The 20,730-nt window shown below is 35.5% G+C and overlaps 1 protein-coding gene across 2 annotated transcripts in view; it reads right to left on the bottom strand.

Annotated features, from left to right (window-relative positions):
• Nucleotides 1-20,505, bottom strand: part of LOC131071583 (V-type proton ATPase subunit a3) — a 45,425-nt gene extending 24,920 nt beyond the window's left edge. For both annotated transcript variants that reach the window (XM_058007483.2, XM_058007484.2), the window contains exons 1-6: nucleotides 20,095-20,505; nucleotides 17,763-17,807; nucleotides 17,194-17,316; nucleotides 16,986-17,093; nucleotides 1,602-1,715; nucleotides 1,310-1,483 (exon numbers count right to left, since the gene is read on the bottom strand). In XM_058007483.2, coding sequence (XP_057863466.1) covers nucleotides 1,310-1,483; nucleotides 1,602-1,715; nucleotides 16,986-17,093; nucleotides 17,194-17,316; nucleotides 17,763-17,807; nucleotides 20,095-20,238 — 708 coding nt within the window. In that variant the 5' untranslated portion in view covers nucleotides 20,239-20,505. The remainder of the gene's footprint in view (nucleotides 1-1,309; nucleotides 1,484-1,601; nucleotides 1,716-16,985; nucleotides 17,094-17,193; nucleotides 17,317-17,762; nucleotides 17,808-20,094) is intronic.
• Nucleotides 20,506-20,730: the final 225 nt, after the last annotated feature.

The raw sequence follows: 20,730 nt of genomic DNA, 5'->3' as shown, positions 1-20,730 counted from the left end.
CTATCCCTCCAATGCAAAGATTAACAGCAAAGACTCAAAGACAACCTAGAAAACAAAAAGTGGGGGTCCCCATTTTCAATGGGGCGATGTGTGAATACCTCACAACATGTTGGAAGTTATAACTAGAGAAAAACCCTCTTAATCAAGGTAAAGGTAAGAAAAAATCTATGCCTACTGTAAACTGTGTCAACTGTTAATCAAAAGACAGTAAGTGGAAGTAGTATTTATTAGAATATTTAATTATATTTTAGTCACCTATATTTAGTTCCTTGTTTAATGGTCATTTAGCTTTTTAGTTAATTAGCTTTTAAGCTTTATTTAGCATTTAGCTTTTTCTTTTTACTTAATTAGCTTTTAAGCTTTATTTAGCGTTTAGCTTTTTAGTACTTCACTTTAAACGACGTGTTCTTAATTTAGAACGTCGTCTTGTAATCTCTATATATACGCTTGTATATTGTTGAATAGATTATCCGATTATTGAATCATTCATTCAATTTATTTTTCAGTATTTTCACTTGTCTTGACCTTGGATTGGGGCTGGGTAGTGGTCCTAGATGGGGATCATATGGCAGCAACTCTCTCCTCCAATGTGATTAGGGTTGATTTTATGCTGAAACTGAAGCTTGGAGTTTTCAAAGTTGAAAACTTTGATACATGGAATGATGAAAAGTCTTTAACATATGATCTCACGTGATCATGAACAGAAGCTCCTTAGGAAATGACTAATTATCTATTTCTTATGTGGATGTTTAATGGAAAACTCACCTTGAGTCCCACAATGCAAATGACAGTGAACTCTGTATAATTCTGTGTGATATACAAATTAAGTAAACTCAGTCAGTGCTAGCTTATCTAGTATCTTTATATACTTTTATCTGTTTGATATCTCTATGAACTATCCCTGAGATTTAAGAAATGAAAGCTCAATACAGTTAAACTAGACTACAGAAGAGGTACTCAGAGTGACAAAGAACTAATATCCAGCTGAAAATCAGATTAATAGTGTCAGTCCTCTATTTTCTACTTTTGAAGAGATTCTTAAGGATGCATTATGTTCAGCTTAGCATGCTCATAATTTACAAGCCTCGATGACAATCACTTGGTCAGTAGTGGATGTTATTATATATTTATTTCATTTTTTGCTTAAAAGGTTTTACTGCATACACTGGGGCTTTGTCGTGCTTGGGAATATTCACCTAAATTTAAAGATTAATAAAGGGAATATGCAATTGATTTAGAATGTTAAGCAAGATTATATAAAATTGTTTTCCTTAACCTTTTAATGACTGTAATATGATTATTAACAAACCTTTGCCCCTGAGACGGGATCAGTTACTGGCTCCTCAACCACAGCCTGCTTTAGGTACATATTACCTCTTGTAGCACGGAACAGAATCCTTTCAAATGGTATCGCCTTCACTTTAGGAACAAGACCACTAATAAATCCTAGCCTTCCTTGCTTCAAAGGCTCTGTCAGCATTTCCTGTACCAATATTTAATCATCAGAGAAACAAGTCATGCAAACCAAAAAAGTATGATATATACATGACATTAAAAAAGAGGTTATATTGACAGAAAAGACAGCCAACAGCTGACGTAACCTGTTCTAGTAACAAGGGACTATCCATGGATTCTTCTGCAACATATGAGGAGTCTTCTATTTCTCTCTGTTGTGCAGCTGCATCGCTCCGAGCTGATGAGAAGAAAGCACCAGCCTGAAACAAAATGCCAATAGATCATACAAGAGGGGAAATTTTTAGGAATTTGGTATTTTCAAAAAGGTTGATAAAGCTGATTTTTGACAAAAAAATTTAAAAAAGGAACATACTAAACATATATCTATTTCAATCATAGACCCGAAATTGTCCTGCTGTACATACATTTGCTAGTTTTAAGATATTTCCTTTTTATAGATTATATAGAAGTTTTTATTTTTTACTATTATAAAAAATCATAAAAAGCCAAGATCTAGATCAGCATGTTTCATCTGCTCAACCCAAAAAATTTAAAAAAGGAACATACTAAACATATATCTATTTCAATCATAGACCCGAAATTGTCCTGTTGTACATACATTTGCTAGTTTTAAGATATTTCCTTTTTATAGATTATATAGAAGTTTTTATTTTTTACTATTATAAAAAATCATAAAAAGCCAAGATCTAGATCAGCATGTTTCATCTGCTCAACCCAAAAAATTTAGATAAGATTAAACACTAATCAGATTGTATAGGATGAAGTAAATATGATTCAAAACTCAGATATATGATCTTAGAACATGTTGCTATTTTAATTTAGAATTTATATTAAAATTATCCTTCATGTAGTTATCAACTTTTTCATTTCTATGTTGTGTGGTAAAATTTAATAACATTAAGTGTCAAATTACATTTATTTTTATCAAAAACAAAATACTTTAGAACTTATTGAGATATAAACAGCATATATGAAGAAATCTGCAAAAGGTCATGATTAATTACAATTAAATGGTGCTCAGCCTGGGTGTTAAATTTTTTTTTTAAATGCAAGTTTTTTGTTTAATTAGTCAGCCTGAATTTTTACCTTTTTTGACAATTTATCAGTTGAATAACACTCTTTTGGTTTAAAAATTAGGATTTCCAGGTTATTTTCCTGATTTCTCCGCAATTTTTTAATTTTTTTCCCAACACTAACTCAATTTTTTCCCTAATTAAATCCATCCCAGGTTTATCAATTTATTCCAACATCCTGAATAAGATTTTTGCTACAATAAGCAATGGGAAGATTTCATATTGGTCTTAGGTAAAATGAGATGCAAGCATGATAACCTGGGATGATAGACCGATTACTCACACATAAATTAAAATGTTCACAATAAGCAAACTTAAGCAGCCCAAGCATATAGTAGGAACACCCATTCCAGGCTAAAGTTCTTAAGATAAGAACACTAGCAACCTTCTCCATGCATGAACCCAATATTGGTTTGACATTTTTGCCTACAAGAATAGATCCTTTCAGGCTTCAGCATACAATTATCTGGTAGCCTTGAAATTTTGAAAATCAAGTTCACGTTCATTGATGCGAGAGCATCTTGGAGCTTGAGAAATCCGCATCCACCATAAGTAATTTTCACTGTATTTTTGTTCCTGAATAAGGAACCTCAGGCTCTTATGATGTGGAAAATCTCAGAGATTTCAGTTTTGAGCTTTTTAAAATATTATTTATCTTGTAGTTTGGGGCATCCCACTTGGTAGGATTCTTGAAGATTCCCTCTTCCCAAAAAATATGCATCTTAATGACAAGTTATGGCATCTCTTTCAATATGGGGGTTACATATGACAAAATTCAAAACGCGTAAAAGCATCTACGATGTGTCATAGATGAGGAGTTACACAAGAACGGCTCCTATAACTTGTCAAATTTAGCCTTGGTTTTCCACAATTAAGGCAACTTAATTTTCAGATTTGCATATGAGTTTCAAATTTTCATTTTGAAGCTATCTAAGCTTTGTATCTCATCATTCAATTAGTTTATTGGATAGAGATTAATCTTCACGATATTTGGTAATGAACCTATTTATTTCCCAACAGATTACATCAATGATACACTTCTCAAATGACAAATAGAGATGAATCACATTAAATATAGCTGAAATGAAGTAACTAGATCAAAGAAGCACCTCTTCAACTGTCAAAATCCAGTAATCCACCAATATGCAAAAAAAGAAAAACTGAATCACACGTGTACCTGGGACAAAATCTAGAAAAAGTGCATGGATGGCTTTGTAAAGCTCTCTAATACCTTTCCAATGCTGCAAGAATTGCAAAAAATGAAGATCATGGCAAAAAGTTACAAGCTTGAGAGCCAAAAATCGAGATATGAATTCAAACACCAAAACAAAGAAATCACTTCCACCACTATGAAGTAGACGGAACGAGCTTTCTGGCTGAATCTCATTTTCGAAAATCAGCCCCCCATTGCCTGAGTTATGAGCAAAAGAAAATGACCCCCCCTTTAGAGGCACAAAGGGGGCCAAAATGAGCACCTAGGGCTAAAAATAGTCCAACACTTGATCACCATATAACCACAGGTGCAGCATGTGAAAATAAAAAAGGGGCTTGGCGCTTTGGATTGGTGCTAGCACCAAAACCAAAGCACACCACGAAAGCAGAGCCGACCACACGAACCTTAGACAGCCAAACAAAAAGGTGACAGGCCAAAATAACACACCTGGCAATAAACATCCAATGCAAATAAACCGACCAATATGTGTGGGCCAACCATAGGTCAAAGGGTCACCTCCCAAATAAACCCGCTAGCCAAATTAATACACCGAGCCAAGAGGTAGATGCACAGACCACTTAAAACCAATATGCCGACCTGATATAAATGTTGGCCAATGGAATGAGATCCGGCCACTAATCAACCAAACCTGTCATGCCCCACCAATCTAAAAGCAATCGCAGCCCTTTTTACACCAAACTCAGGCAAAGGATATAATGCTAGCACTCCATATAGGGGGCCGACCAATAATCAAGGGATATAATTAATAAAAAAGGGCCAAATTAGAACTAAACAAAGTTAACCTTTTTGGCATGCAATTTACTTTAAGCCAAGCAACGCTTGGGCTGAGAGGAGTTGTGTCCCTTGTAAAGGATGGGATGTCAATAGGGTTGTGACTATCCACTCCATCATGAGAGATATAAAAAGAGATCATGGAATGAATGGAAGAAAATATCTTTTTCCATTAAAAGAAGATTTAGGAGCAGACCTGAATCAGAATTATAAGAAAATTTGAAGGAGAATTATTAACAGGTCTTTAGCAGATTTAGAAGAGAAACAAAAGCAGACTTCAGAGCAGAAATGTGTAGAAGATTTGCAGATTTTGTGCAAACACCGAATAGAAATATATAGAAAATCAGTCAAATTAAGAGCAGTTGGGTAAAGTACACAATAGATATAAAAATATGTTACGAACAGATTTGTTAGGTCATCCAAGAAGGATCAAATCGAATAGAATGAACGATTGGATGGAAATCAGAAAAATGGAAATAAAAAGCAGAAATCTGATAAGCAGCCTCAAATTAGTAAGTTTATGGGTGGATATCGAATGATCAAGAGAAATTAGAGAATAAATCTGAATATCAAGGAAACACAATAGGGATGCAGGAGTACAGATCCTACCCATTATGTGGACACCCATTAAGTTGGTTACTTGTGGACACACATTGGGTTGGTTGCTTGTGGGCCCCTATTGATTTGGTTGCCTGTTCGACACTCTTGGGCTTAATTGTGGATGATAGTCTCCCAGCATCCTATGGTATTTTCCCCTCATGTTTCTAATATGGTTGAAGGCTTGAAGCTATAGTGTGCATTATCATTTGTTTGATGTTAATTGATTACTTTTCCTAAATTCAATTGCTATTGTGTAATCTACTGAAAGAATACTATTGTAAATAAATTGTATTGTTGGATTTGTTATTTTTGGGGGCAAAATTAGGTATATCCCAAAGGGGGACATTACAAAACCGTAGGCAATACAAAACATTGCTCACAATAACCATACACTTGCGAATGAAGAAAACCACCGACCACACCAGCAACACAAGACCCGCCACAATGCAGAAGAAGCCTACAAAAAAGTGAGCCTCGACCAATAAAGGATTGTATGGTGTCGGCCTGCATATAACACATGGACCAATAAAATGTGCCTGTCAATAATATTTTACACCCTGCATAATAACTGCCACTCAAATGCTAGTATGGGCAGTCAGGAATTTGAAGGCATTGACCCAATCAATCAAATCAACCACCAAACACGCAGGCCTGCCAAGACTTACAGACCTCAAAAAATATGAAACTGCCGCTCAAGACAAAATTTGTACAAACAGCCCCGCCAATCACAAAATGAATGCACCGGCCACAGAGGTTTATATACAAGGCTGACAATAAGTGCGTCAAATAATATAAAACCTAACAAAGGGTAATGCGCCAATCCAAACAGTAATATGCCAGCAAGTCGAATGGCACAGGCCAACAATAATAAAGATACACCAACCACTAAAAAATGTGCAAACCACATGAAAACCCTGATCACGCTCCACGCAAGAATGGAGACATGTACATCAACCAAATAAAACACCTTCGATGCAAAAGGCCGACCCAGTACCAAACATATTTCGCCTAATATAAAAGAAATATTGTCCAAAACAAATAAAACACAGGAATAATAATTATTGTTGAAAAAATAAATTTCCGTACCCTACGCTTGGGGAGGTCGTAGGCCTCTCCAAGCAAAAAAAAATTTGCTTCAAAAACTTCTTTTCCCAAAGATGACGTACCTTATATGGAAATAGGAGTTTTTGGGCCTTCTAAACGCAACCATGATGCTCTTTTCACCTCAAACTACAACCATTGACAACTCAATGCCAAAACACAACTCTCAAAAGAAAGAGTCTTCAAGTGAAGCTATAGCTCTAATACCATGTTCACATAATTAGGTGACTCCACAACACCCCAAAGATCCCTAAAAGACCAAAACAACTTCCACAAGAGAGAATGGCAAGAATGGATTGCTTCAACAATGCAAGATTGATTGAATATTGATAATGGACATAAAAAATGTACATGAGAGCCCTCGCTTATAAAGGCAAGGTGATGAGGTAGGATGACAACTACCCTTGATACAAACATTAAATGCATGATGCAAATATTAAGTGCCGAGATAACTATAAGTAAATAATGAGACATGACCCCATTATAAGGAACTTCTAGAAATGACCCCTAGTACATAAGGATAACTAACATGATCCTAAGTAAACATGTGAATAGGTTCCCACTAACAACTAGATAGGTAACAAACTCATTCACACTAACACTCATGACAAAGGATATGGAGATGTTAATTGTCAACTCCAAAGAAGAAAAGGCTGAAAATGCATGTACATGAAGGTAACAGTAGAGGTGGTACAAATACACACTCATGAGGATGTGAAAGTAATGTGTGATGCACATGATGAGGTCCAAGTAACTTGAGATGAGTGTGTAGCGAGAAGTTGCAGATGTAGCACCTGGGTTGTTTGCAAATGAAGAAAATGGGCCTTTGATTGAGGGTGCATTGAAAAGTAAATAACTGATCAACAAATTGTTTGATAAGATCATGAGATTAAATTGAAACTAGAGGAACATTTTGTGTTGAACTTTTCTTGTCATTGATGTCAAATGGTTCAGATTGATGGAGGATTACTCAAAGTAAGCTGAGCTCTGTTGCTGCTGATTATTCATCAGATCTCAATTTGACCTGCTTAAGCTGCCTACTTGCTTGTTCACCTGCTTGAGCTACGTGTTAGCTTGTTTGCTTATGTCAGCAGCTTGTTTGTCCTTCCTTATGCCAAATCAGACTTCATGCCAAGTCAGCTCCCTTGCCATGTCATCATGAGAATATGTTTATGGCACTGAATTGTTTTTTACAAGATATGTCAGATCGTGGGTGCTTAACGGCTGAAGTCGTGGGCTACACGTATTCTGTGTGAATAAGTGAAGTCGTGGTAATTCGAAATTAATTCCCCTGTCAGCGTTGTGGATTCTGCATGAAGGAAAAACATGTTTTTGGTCAGAGCTGTTTTGCTTTTAAAATTTGCTTTTTGCTTTCAGATTGGGTTTCATGTTGAAGCCGGCAGATATAAAAATATACGAACTCAGAATTTTTTCAGGGGTATCGACTGGATGTTTTAAATCTTTATTACTTGGGTTGTGGAATTTTTTTTTGGCATCGTGGGCTGAAGACGTTTTGTATTGAGCTGGCAGCTGTAGCGTATTTTTTGTTGGTTGCTATATGTTTCCAGAACGAATGGAGTCTTTTTTTTGAAACATCACAATTTTAAAAATACGATGTCTCCCTTTGACCGATACTGTGTTGTGTATTTGAGGTGATTAATTCAGAATTTTTCAAGCCCAGGAAAGACATGATTTTGGTGTAGAAGGCTGTGCTAAAATAATTCGGGAGTTTTCTAATGCATTCATTTTTTATTTTGGCAGAAGTCATGGTCTTCCAGGCATGATGCATGTGGAAAGTTAAGCTGACAAGTTGGTGGGCGTGTGATTTCTGGAATCTCGATAGTGAGCTGTGGATGTTATGCATCCAAAAAATTATCGTTGCCATTAAAGAGAAAAGGGAAAAGTGTGGGCTATGTGGCAGTGGGTGTGTCGAGCTGTAAAAAAAATTTTGGGGTGACAGATTTGAATTCTGTTTTTGATGCTTTGTTTGTGAAAAAGAAAACATAGTATGTGCGTGTGCTTTTCATTAAAGAGGAGACTATTGCAGAATGCAGAGTGTGGTTGTGTGATTCATGTAAGGACTGGGTGGCTGAGTGGAAAACATAATAAAAACTTTCTGAATACAAGTGTGAAAAATAAGGGACAGGTTTGAAGTTGAATGTTTTATTGAAGAGATCTTAAAATGTATGCTTTGTACTGTCCGTTCAAAACTCTTTTTGTTTCTGTTAGTCAGAGGTTGGTGCCTCTGTAATCAGAGTAGGTGCTCTGTCAAGTTAGTTTTCAGTGAGTTGGTGCTCACCTTTTGTAACTGAGTTGGTGCCCATTTAGTCTTTGAAGGATTCGGTTGAACCGTGGTTTTTTACCCGGAAGGGTTTTCCACGTGATAAAATTTGGTGCCTCAGTCTTCATGCATTCTTTTCTTCTAATTTTCTGTTTTAAAAAATGAAATTTAATTGAAAGGTTCAAACACTGATTCACCCTCCCCCACGCACCCCCCCTCTCAGTATTTGCTGGGTGATCTTCATTTTGCACTTAAAGAGGAGGAATTACTATGCATAATCTTGATTGGAGTTTATGACATTCATGTTTCTAAGAATGAATATGTTGGAAGCATGGATGACGAACATAGCAGTACATGCTATCTAGGAGCAATATAAATGTATACAGAGCAAAGAAATGAGGATAGAAGTAACTGAATTTGAGTCAAAAAAATCTAGAGTATGGGGAAGAGAAGGTGAAGTAATTGGAGATCAGATTATGGAGGGCAAAGATCCACAAGAGGAATGGAAGCAAAACAAAATATGGTCCAACAAAAAAGCTTGTGGAGGCAAAAGAAGATACTTTTTTTCTAAAGCACCTGCATCCAATTATGAGGCACACACTGAGGTTTATGCATAGACTGGATGAGCGGTTCTACCATTCAACACTTATTTGTGAGCACTATGCCCATAAATTCTTACCTAGTGTGTTTGATGTAGGAGCATCTTGAGCATGAGTAATCCACATCAACCAAAAATAATTCTCTTTATTTTTGTTCTTGAAAAAGGAACTATAGTAGCCTATGGTGTGAAAATTCTTAGGGATTTTAGTTTTGAGCATTTTTTAAATATTATTTATCATGTGATTTGGGGTCCCACTTGGTGGGATCCTTGGAGATTTCCTCTTACAACTTGTATGCAAGTTAATGATGGGTTAAGACACCTATTTTAATGTGGGGATTGCATATGACAGCATTGAAAAGGTTTACGAGCATCTAGGAGTGTCATGTGAGAGACATATTTGATTTGTCAAACTTGGCCTCAAGAAATGAAGTGTTCCATTTACATGTTGATGTATGCTGGAGAGAGCACCCTGCTTAGCTATTTTTAACTGATGGATGATTCTCTTTGATTGTAGGGTTATAATGTTGCCATTCATTCTTGGAAGGCTGTCATGTCCCCACATTTGTAGAAAATATAATTGATATATTTTTACCATAACATATGTAAAATCATAATGAAATTATTATATCATATTATTAATTTACACTTTATATTGATTAATGATTATTTTAATTAGCAATGTTCAAAAATACATTATAAGCAATAGAAAGCAACTTACTAATTCTATTTCCTAAGACCCGATAACCTTTGGTGAATCGGTGGGAAGACTAAGTATTACCCACGTCAGATTGTGGAGGGCCCCGCTAGGTAAAAGTGGTGTCCCTTCATACTGGCTACCAAGAGAAGTATCGTGACTTTCCACCACGATGGTTGGAGAGGTTAAATACCCCTCCTCCCTGTGCAAATCAGAAAAGGAGGAAGAACGGAAAATCAGAAAAGGAAATAAAAGAAAGGAATCTCCAGGTTTGCCAACAGGGATAAGGGAAAGTCAACAGTGACAGGTATGTATAAGTCTGACTTTTGATTTAATATTAGAATATAACCAGTCAGCAATTTATATATATTAAAATCATATTGGTATGTAATTATATATAACTGCTGTGTGTAATCTTAATCAAATGGGTGGCATTTATATGATATTAAGTTGAGAAGCAAATAATATATAATTATTCAAACAATATTGAAATGATTATACATAACAGTACTGTTTGTTAAACATAATACATATAGATATACATCTGTTAATGAATCCAGAAGGAATAAGGCAATCAAATGCAGTTTGTAATAAATTGCTATAATACTGTAAAATGCATCAATGACACTTAATGAATAATTCTGATTTGAAGTAATACTAACAGAAAGAACTGTTAACAATCTGATATAAGACACTAAGCAATATGATATAATGGAAGTATAATAACTATGTCAAATACAATTGATTATCATAATTAGTTGAGCTGAATAACAAATATGATTTCAGTGGGAATATCATAATTGGTTCATTGCATATGAGGGACCCTCTCTTAGGTACGCCACTCCATAGTGGATGCCTAACCCCTGCCACATGGAGCCAAGAGGGATGAAGCATCTGCTCTTGGGCTTAAGAGAGGGGGTGGTTGTGATGAGGGGGAACTGCGATAGGATACCTCACTGGGTATGCCACTCCATGATGGATGCTTAATACCTGCCATATGGAGCCAAGGGGGATATGGTATCTGCTCTTGGGCCTAGGAGGGAGGATTCCTTGGACACCCTATCCAACTAGCCTACCCTAGTGTAATGAGGAATTGGATAGCTAAGAAAAGTACCTAACCTATAGATCTGATTTTATCTAACAAATCTGACTGTATCTGACAGATATAACAATCTGAATTTATTTAATAAATCTCATACTAATGGTAATTAATGCATTAAGACATATGTCATTCGACATACTTTTTACTTGGGTAAATTGGGGCTAACTTTCAAGGTATAGCTAACTAGGGGACATTACAAAGGCGGTGTTTCAATTTGGTTGTAGAAAGTTACACATTGCCTATCCTTACATTTCTGGAATTTTGGCATCTCAATAAGAGGAGGTGAAACTTATAAATAATGGTTGAAGATAGAAAGAGAAATTGGCTTCCAGTGAAAGGATTGACAAGTGAACAGAAAGAAAGAGGTGTTCTTCTTTGTTTACAAGTTGCCAAAATGCTTGATTGATGAGACTGAGAAGTACTTAGTATGTGAGTGTTTGATAGGCTATTCTTACACGTCATTTTTGCAGGTTGAGATTGTTGACTTTACAAGGAGAAACTGTCCCAACTAATTCCTCAGAGCTGGATAGAGGCGTTGCATGTCATTTACAGGTCTTACCACGTGTAACAAGCTATTATTCAGGCTAAGCTAAGGTATGTCCTGCAAGAACAAGTGAAGTAGAGTATCCTGCTATTGTGTGGATCAGATCGATGCCTTGCATAAAAATGGTTGGATGGACCCTATGGAGACTAGTGAGATTGTCTTTTAATAAAAAAATTATTGCTAGACTGGAGAGAAAACTAGATGAGAATATGAAGAATTTGCAAACAAGGGTGGATGTTCTATGTAAATCAGACACCAATGGTGAAAAATGAAAAATTGGTACCTGAGCAGCACTGCAATGCAGAAGAAGTCCTCATGACAGATATGGAGGTGGTAGTTGACTTAAATAGGAAGAGATTGAGAAAGTATCTCCTTCTTAGGACATGACGGTGGCAGTGGAGGTGGTACAAATGAATGTTCATGAGGAAGTGAAAGTAATCAATTTGAATGAACATTATGACTACCATGAGATGGTACTAAGTGTGCAAGGCAAAGTTGCAGATGTCGGACCTGAGTTGGTTGCAGATGAGGAAGATGGGATCTTGATCAAGGGTGGACAGAAAAGTGAAGAATTGATGGATGGATTCTTTGATTCCATCATGCAGATTGAATTGAGCCAGGAAGAAGATTTTCCACCATAAGAGGAAATGCTATACAAAATTTTGAATGGACTTGATAATGAGATCCTGTTTCAAAGAATGGATGCAGTGTAGCATGGGTGCCAGACATTGGAGTGCATGCCATATAGAAGCAATATATATGTGGGGTAAGAGAGGAGTTGCAGGTAGCGGTAAATGAATTCAAGTCGATAAAATTATATAACAGAGGGAAGTAAAGGTGTAACTGGAGGAGGTCAAATTATGATGGAAATAGATCCACAAGAGAAATGAAAGCAATGGAGTAAAAACCTTGGCAGAGGAATATGGGATATCCAAAATAATTAAGATTTGTTTAGATAATTGTAATTTTCATCACCCAAGATAACAAGGCATTGTGCTTTGGGTTCAGGCCTAAAGAATATGGATTGTTTCAGAGTTTAATCGATTGTTATTCCACAAGTTTTTAGATTTCATGCTTCAATAAATGAAAAACTGTAAAATTTCTGTACCGGATTTTTATAATAGTTTGAGTCATGTTTGAAAGAATGTAGACCATCTAATTATTTTTAATAAATTTGTCTTGAACACTTATATTAATTGGAACTAACATTTGCTCATCATCTCAAGAGTTCAAGATCATTATAGCTTTCATGGATTATTTCTACGATATAAGTGCTTACAAAGTATGGAAAATAAACACAAAGTATAGAACTTAAGACAATTATTCCGTCCTTTAGTTCAAATCTGCAAATAGTCAACTGTATGGCTTTTCTTTTAAATTAACCTGGAAACTCTTTTATATCGCTACTGGCAGCTGTAACAATTCTCACATAGTTATGAATGTTTAAAAATATGTGTTAGGGCAAATATACTTATATCCAGCGACTCAACACTTGTTCACATAGTTATGAATGTTTAAAAATATGTGTTAGGGTGAATATACTTATATCCAGCGACTCAACACTTGTATTAATCTCTTTCCAGCTAACCTGTCTCTTTCCAAAGAGACATAATTGATGAAATGATCACAGGGCCTATACTAATCCCTAAACTGCATCCTCAATTGATATCTGAGTGACCTGGCATGGTGTTCCCATAAATCGTGTCTAGGGTTTGTTCCAAAACTGGAGGCAGATTTGCTATACTACTTGAAATCCTGTCCAAAAATTGTGACTTGCTGTTTTAATCCGTTCTATCCTTCATGTGACCTCTGTTAATGCCAAAAATGACCTCTTTGACCAATAGAAAGTCAGATGCAACCCTCCTTTGACACTTTTATATGGCATGATTCCCTTTGTCTATGATTTGCACCTTCAATTCCCTCCACAAGCCTTCGACCTGGCAGAAAACTGAGTAGCAGCTCTTAATTGAGTCAAATATTATATCAAATGCTCAAATATTATATCAAATGCAAGCGTTGACCCTCTGATATGGCTGGAATTGAATGACATCAACCCATACTTCTTTTATTATTATTTATTCTTTGAAAATTACCGGTAAACATCAGAACATTTTCAGATACAATATGTTCAAATGCATTCAAGGGCTATGCTGGCCATTTGGCAATTCCAATGATCTTATGCATTTAATCTCCCTATAAACAGAGGTCAACAAGTGTGAAACTAGAGGTATGATCATGGCAACCAGCTTCAATTGACTTCCTCAACAAATTTATTCTTTACCTGCACACTTCAAATAAATTTGCAAACTTGCAAACCTGGAGATTTATCAATTATACCCCATCTCTCATTCCATGAACATTCTGCACTGAAGGTGATTCCCAAATGAAACCACTCACAAAGAAACGAAGGTTTCCATTCTGATTTTGAAACCTTTGCTGCACACTATTGATCCTGGATGGAACCACTCAATTGAAGGCACAGGGTTTTCATCCTCAGCTTCAGCCTTTCGGGTTTTCATCCATCAAGCGACAATTGGGATTTTCATCCCACTGGAAGGAATTTGGCCACACGAACAAATCTCCAAAGAGATATTATCAATCTTCTAAATTAAGTTCCTTTCTTCTCCTCAGTCTCCTTTTATAGCTCCTTTAGAATAACTTATATTATTTTACTTTTTGGCCCAAAGTGAAGTCACTTTATAGAGGTTAAAAATAATCTGCTTAATCACCTAATCTGAAAATATTAACTTAGACAACTTTATCTAAGAAATTAAATCATTTGTCAGGGCCATAAAAGGGGGCATTACAAAAACCCTAGCCAGAGAAGCCAATGGTGGAATCATTTTAACAATGGTGTTTCTTTTCAATGTACATTCATGCAAGTTTTTGTTAGGCATCCAATAATCTGGCTAAGGCATTCTACGCAAAAGATTAAAGCTTCAAAAAAATAGGGCTGCCAGGATACATTTAGAGTTGGGAAATGGCAAGCTAATTTCAAAAGCAACAAACTGTAAATTCTTGATCAAGCATACATCTCTCAAGAATCACATTGATCAAGGATTTTTACTAAATTATTAGTTGTGCATATTTTCCAGTGTTTCTCCAAATTTCCAAAACTAGGGGTCACAGTTGTGCGGATTAAAAAAAAATCCCAACTTTTGGGGACAATGGAGAGGCAGCCTTTAAATAGTTTAAACAAACTAAAAGCAGCTGAAATATCAAAACACTGTATTGCATTTGCAACTATAACCCTCCCCCTTCTGATTTTAGGTGTTTTTACTTTTTAGCATTTTTTACCTCTAAAGTTTAAAAGTTACCTTTTATATTTTTATGCACATTATGGAACAGAGTGTCCGGTCCTGAAAAAATGGGATGTCCCCTCCAAGTCCCCAGGATATCCAAGACATTGGGGGCATCACCTAGACCCATAGGGCCACATTCCCACCCTCATGAAAAAATTGGATGTCCCCTCCAAGTCCCCAGGACATCCAAGACATTGGAGGCATCACCTAGACCTATAGGGCCACATTCCCATGGAACACTAGTCCTATTTTTAGGGTCAAGAATGACAATGCAAATGCAGCAGCAAATGATGTGACTTTCATGAAGCCCAATTCAGTTGAACTCAGATTTTAACCTATTCAATGTATTTGAGTACTTGTTATATACATCAACAATTTTTTTTTAAAATGTGTAGTTTTGAGCTTTGGGATTAATTTTGTGGTAGGACCAAAATGATTTTGATTTAATTTTGATTTGGTTTATTATGAAGCTAAAATGTTTCTCTTGTTTTGTATCTATATATTATTCAAATTTAGAAAAGTAAACTCATTTAATACAGTACATGCACAACCAACGTTGAAATACATATTGTCAGGCTACCTCAATGGCATTTTTAAAGATGAGTTGCAATGAATGTAAAGGTACATCACCATATAAATATTCATAATGCATTGTGTAAACACCCATTTATGTCCATTAAATTAAATTGATATTTGATATTTATTTGATTATTTAACCATCGTTCAACTATTAATTTAAATAATTAATTAATTCATCATAACTATGTTCTTCTATTAATTAAATAAATTATTCAATTTATTTGATTTAATTCACTTAACCAAATTCAGACAGTTAATTAAATAAATAAAGCATATTTGTTTAGCTAACCCCCCTCTCACGTTTAAATAAATTAACATTTATTTAAATCTCATCTCTCACATTTAAATAAATATTTGTTTAAATTCCTAAATCCCTCACCCACTTGCACTTTTTTGATAATGCAAGTTGCACACTAACCCTTCTCCTAATCATGTCTAAACCCCTATTATTAACCTAATCACCCTTTAATGGTTTGCACATTCCTAAACCAAAGGTTAACCCAAAACCCACCTTTAAATGGCTTCCTTTAAAGTCTTCACTTTAATTGTTTCCTTTTGGAGTCTTCATGCCTTTAATGGCTTTCTTTAAAGTCTTTAAGCCTTTAATGGTTTCTGTTTAAAGTCCTCTTAAGCCTTTAATGGTTTCTTTTTAAAGTCCTCTTAAGCCTTTAATGGCTTCCTTCTAAAGTCTTCTTAAGTCTTTAATGGCTTCTTTCAAAGTCTTCAAGCTTTTAATGGCTTCTTTCAAGAGTCTTCTTAAGCCTTTAATGGCTTCCTTTAAAGTCTTCAAGCCTTTAATGGTTTCCTTCTAGAGTCTTCAAACCTTTAATTGCTTCCTTTAAAGTCTTTAAGCCTTTAATGGTTTCCTTCTAAAGTCTTCTTAAGCCTTTAATGACTTCCTTCAAAGTCTTCAAGCCTTTAATGGCTTCCTTCAAGTCTTCAAGCATTTCATGCTTTGTCTCCCTGTCCTCTCAAGCCTTCCCTTGTTGAAACTTGTCAACATGTGATTGGCTTAAAAGAGAGCATATGGATTAAGATCAACAATTCCTCAAGCAATCCTAACCCTTCTTCAAACAACTCAATCTCAAACCTTCATTTGCCCATTTTCTCTATAAATAGAACTCATTCCTTCATTGTTGAGGGTCATACACAAGAGTTATACATGCATTGTTATTTTGTTTAGATTTTGAATGATTTGTATTATGTTTTTAGCTCTTCCACTAGTTGGAATTGCTATTTGACATTAATACTCCATTCGCAAGCTTCATCCACACTTGACATAATCGACTATCTCCCATCCTCCATTTGACATCCATTTGTGCTAGTGTTCAAGCTGAGGGCATACTTCACACAACAGCAGAATCTTGGAGAGGAGGAGGACAAGGAAGAGCCATGGCATAGGAAGCATCATGGGGAAGTAATTTCGTTTTATTTATTTCCTAACTAACCCCTTGTGTTAATCTTCTTTGATAATGCTTTGGATGGATATGACTTCATGTTTTGCTTATGGTTGAAAGCTCCTACTAACATGATTTCCTATTGGTTTAAGCTAACCTCCATTTTCACAGTGTTTCACATTGCACATAAAACAACTATAAATGAAAAGAAAGATAATGAAGTACCATACCTTTTGCAGAACAAGCTTAAACTCTTGAAGTTCACTGTGACCTCGCTGGAGCTTTTCACCATTTGAATTGATTTCCAGAAGTTCTTTTTCAAGCTCACCAAGCTTTACCTGCATGTAAGATATAGATATTAAATTAAAAATTCAAATAAAGCATGTCAAGTCTATATTAAAACATCCAAACCATCAGTGATTTAAACTAGAAAATTACTTCAAGATCATCCAACTCGATATGTGGATGCAAAGCAGGCCTTGTAGAAGGTGATAAACCAGATTTACTCATTTGTTCTCTGAAAAAACGCATTTTACGAGCCATTTCCCCACATCGTTTAACCTGCAAATGTAAGTCTGCTTCTTTATTTATCGATAAATGGGCAAGATAATTGACAATAACAGCCACATATTTTGTGCAATACCAAACTAGAAATTGCCGAGTCCTCATTAACTGTAGCTTTAAACTTCATCTATGTATACTCTTGAATGGGCAACAGTTACTACACATATTAAATTCATGGAGAGATGTTTGTACTCCTCTTGACTTATTGATGTCTTTTACTTAAAATCATTTGACTAAGAAGGAAAGAAAAAAACTGTATTAACATTGATAAATGACCAAACCAGGTCAATGTACTCAAAAAGTACATAAAAACAAGAAATTAAAACTAAGAGAACAATGAAGTGCCATCACCCATTATGCTTATCAGATACAAAGAAACTAAATGCTCACTAACAAATAACATTGCTTATACAAGCATTGGCTCCAAAACAAACTGTGCATACCTGATTAGCATAAGTTCGCTGAAATGGGCTTTTGTCTGCATTAAGCTGTCAAAAGAAAGTATTAAACCTTAGAATCCTTGAAAGAATAAACTTTATGTCTGACATTTCAAACTTGAAATAGAGAACAGATCAGAAAAGAGTTGCTTTAATAGCAATTTATAGCAGCTCATTAAAACAACAACCAAAAAACATCTGAACTTAGAATATAAACCTTGTAATAAATTTTAAAATAAAATAATTTTAAAGTCAGAAATTTTTAGAATAGAGATCTCTCCGATTGTTCTGTAAAACAAGCATAAGAGTCCATTGTAAAACGTTTCTATTCTTTAGCAAAAAGCAAATTATCAGGAACTTACATAAATATGCAAAATATTACAGCTCCAAAATACTTATGCACATTCAACCCATTGCCTGAAGCCTCTACTCCAAGAGAAGATATTAAGGCACGACAATAGACCTCTAATAGCAACCACAATCAGAAATGAATTCTTGCATACACCATACCAAAATATGGAAAGAAAGATGCATCTCCATCCCAAGTCTACCTTTGCAGCTAAGAACAATTATAAGAACTGGCCATAATTTTAGTCCCTACCAAGCAAATTGGGCAAAAAAATGCCCAAGTCTTAATTATTCTTATAGTACGTCTACCAGGTGATCAGTCTAATGCAAGTGCCTGAACCACTAACGAAGGCCTACTACATGCTGATTGATAACAACTAACTAGTACTGTGTAGCAGTTGAGATTCACTCTAACTGTGGCACGGAGGGTCAGCCTGTCTTCCTCATATACAGCTCAAACTTCAGCCTAGCACAATAAGAGAGATAGCCAAGAAAAGGAATAAATTTAAGGGAGTTAACTAGGACAGCTGAATTATTTATATATAAGAGAATGAACCTTGGAGAACGGTGTGGCACTGTTCCTTAGAAGGTCAGGCATAGACATCAGGAAAACTAACGGTTACTGGAGATAGAGGGGGATAACACTCAACCATTAATAGAGGATAAACATGGTTTTGGGTGGCAATTTTAACAATGATGGATCATCCTTCTTAGATGGATGTTGATAAAATTATTCACAGAAATCATTCCTTTGTAAGAATAGTACTTACAATTGATATTACTAAGCCATAAAGAGAAGGGAAAGTGTATGAATCATAGCATATCGCTACAGTCCTTCTGATGCATTTTGACTGAATTATAATCCCATATGATGGGCAAACGATGAGGGGACAAGAAGAAAGAGAAAAAGAACTTTTCTTCTAAAACATCTGGAAGAAGCCATCAGGACATGTTCATACAAAAACAGCAGGAAATTTAAAAACATGCACGTAGTTTAAACAGATCAAGCAAAAGAGGGTCTCACTAAGGAAACTTGATGAAAAGGACCACTGATATTTAGTTGGAAATAATGTTGTTCTGACGAAAAAAAAATCATTGCAAAGACTGTGGAAGCATCTCAGTTTGGAAGTAATTCCAGGAAGTATTTATTAGTTATAACTCAAAAATGAAGCTGACCATAGATGATATTAGATTCCAAATCTTTGAATACGCGAATGTTTAAAGACACAAGCCAGATGCTAGAGGTGAAAAGAATGCAATTTACAAGTAGCAGATCATTAAGATGGTCAGTACTTGAGATCAAGATGAAACCATAGATGTTGAGGTTTGTACTCTTTAAACTAAAGTTTACGAAAATAATTTAAAATCTCTCTTAATAATCCTTAGAGGAATTGCAATTAAATATCAAGTACATTGTGTACTCATTTCAAATCTTGTTCTGCTTTGTTGCACTTTACAATCAATTTTCAGGAAAAATAAAATTAGAACTTGCAGACTAATGATCTCATGTTTACAGACAAATGCCCAAAAACAACATTTAATGAAAATTCCTGCAAATTCCAGCCAACGCTAAGGGACACCCACGGGATCCTGGAGCTCCTGAATAAAAGAGATTGCTTATATTCTAGTTCGTTTACCACACACTTCCTGAACTGCGCATTTGCTAGTTGGGGACAGTTTTGAGGCCAAATCGATAAAAACAAGAAAAAAAAATACATCTTTGGCAAATCAAAAAGGCAGTAGACATCAAATAATGGGCCCCTCTTATACCGAGCTTTGGAAATAGTACCAAGAAAACAAACAATCTATTCCTTTATCATAACAAGATCGCTCTCTAAAACATTACCAAATCGATTGTAACATTATGCATAAACATTCAAAACCCTTACAAGATAACGAAAAAATAACTTAAATCTAGCGCCAAAATCGCACAAACAGCAATGATTAGCTATTTATTTGAAGGGAAGGGCAGTAGATCTTGAATAATTACGTCCTTAAATTGAACAAGGCCGAGTTCCCCGAGATTCGAAATGGTGGCGTGGGCAGACTCGACAGGAATAATGAGCTGCACCAAATTCATCTCCTCCGACCGCAGTAACTCCATGGGGGCGCACAAACTAGAATTCCTCGCCATGTTGCAGGCTCTTGGATCTGCCACTTCAAAAGCCAGTGCAACCTGCAACGCTTCTACTTCTGCTTTCTTATAATAATAACCATTAACATTTACCAGTGAAGACAACGATTCGATCGGATATCTCAGATGGGCGGGTTTCTTTGTTTATTTCTTCCCCACTTTTCCCCAATTGGGTTCCTTCCGTAGTGATACAACTGAGATATTTTCCCCTACTTTGCTCGGAGAAAATGCACGGTAAGATAAAGTCACCCGTTTCCACAGATTTGTTTAGGCTACTCTTCTAAAATTTGTGTGAGATCTTCTAAATAATTAAAAAATAAAAAATAAAAAATAAAAAATTTAAAAATAAAAAATATTGTAAATTGTGAGAGAGAGGGGGTGTTGCTAGACTATTTTTTTCATATACTAGCGCTTGCACCAATTGAAGGTGCAATGGTTAGCCGATAGTAATTATTGCTGAAGTTTTAGAGTTCTAAATATTTTTTATGGCAT

Source organism: Cryptomeria japonica, chromosome 11, assembly GCF_030272615.1.
Source record: "Cryptomeria japonica chromosome 11, Sugi_1.0, whole genome shotgun sequence".
In the NCBI taxonomy this organism is placed as follows: domain Eukaryota; kingdom Viridiplantae; phylum Streptophyta; class Pinopsida; order Cupressales; family Cupressaceae; genus Cryptomeria; species Cryptomeria japonica.
Note: the sequence above shows the minus strand (reverse complement) of the source record. Positions and strands in the feature narration are given on the sequence as shown.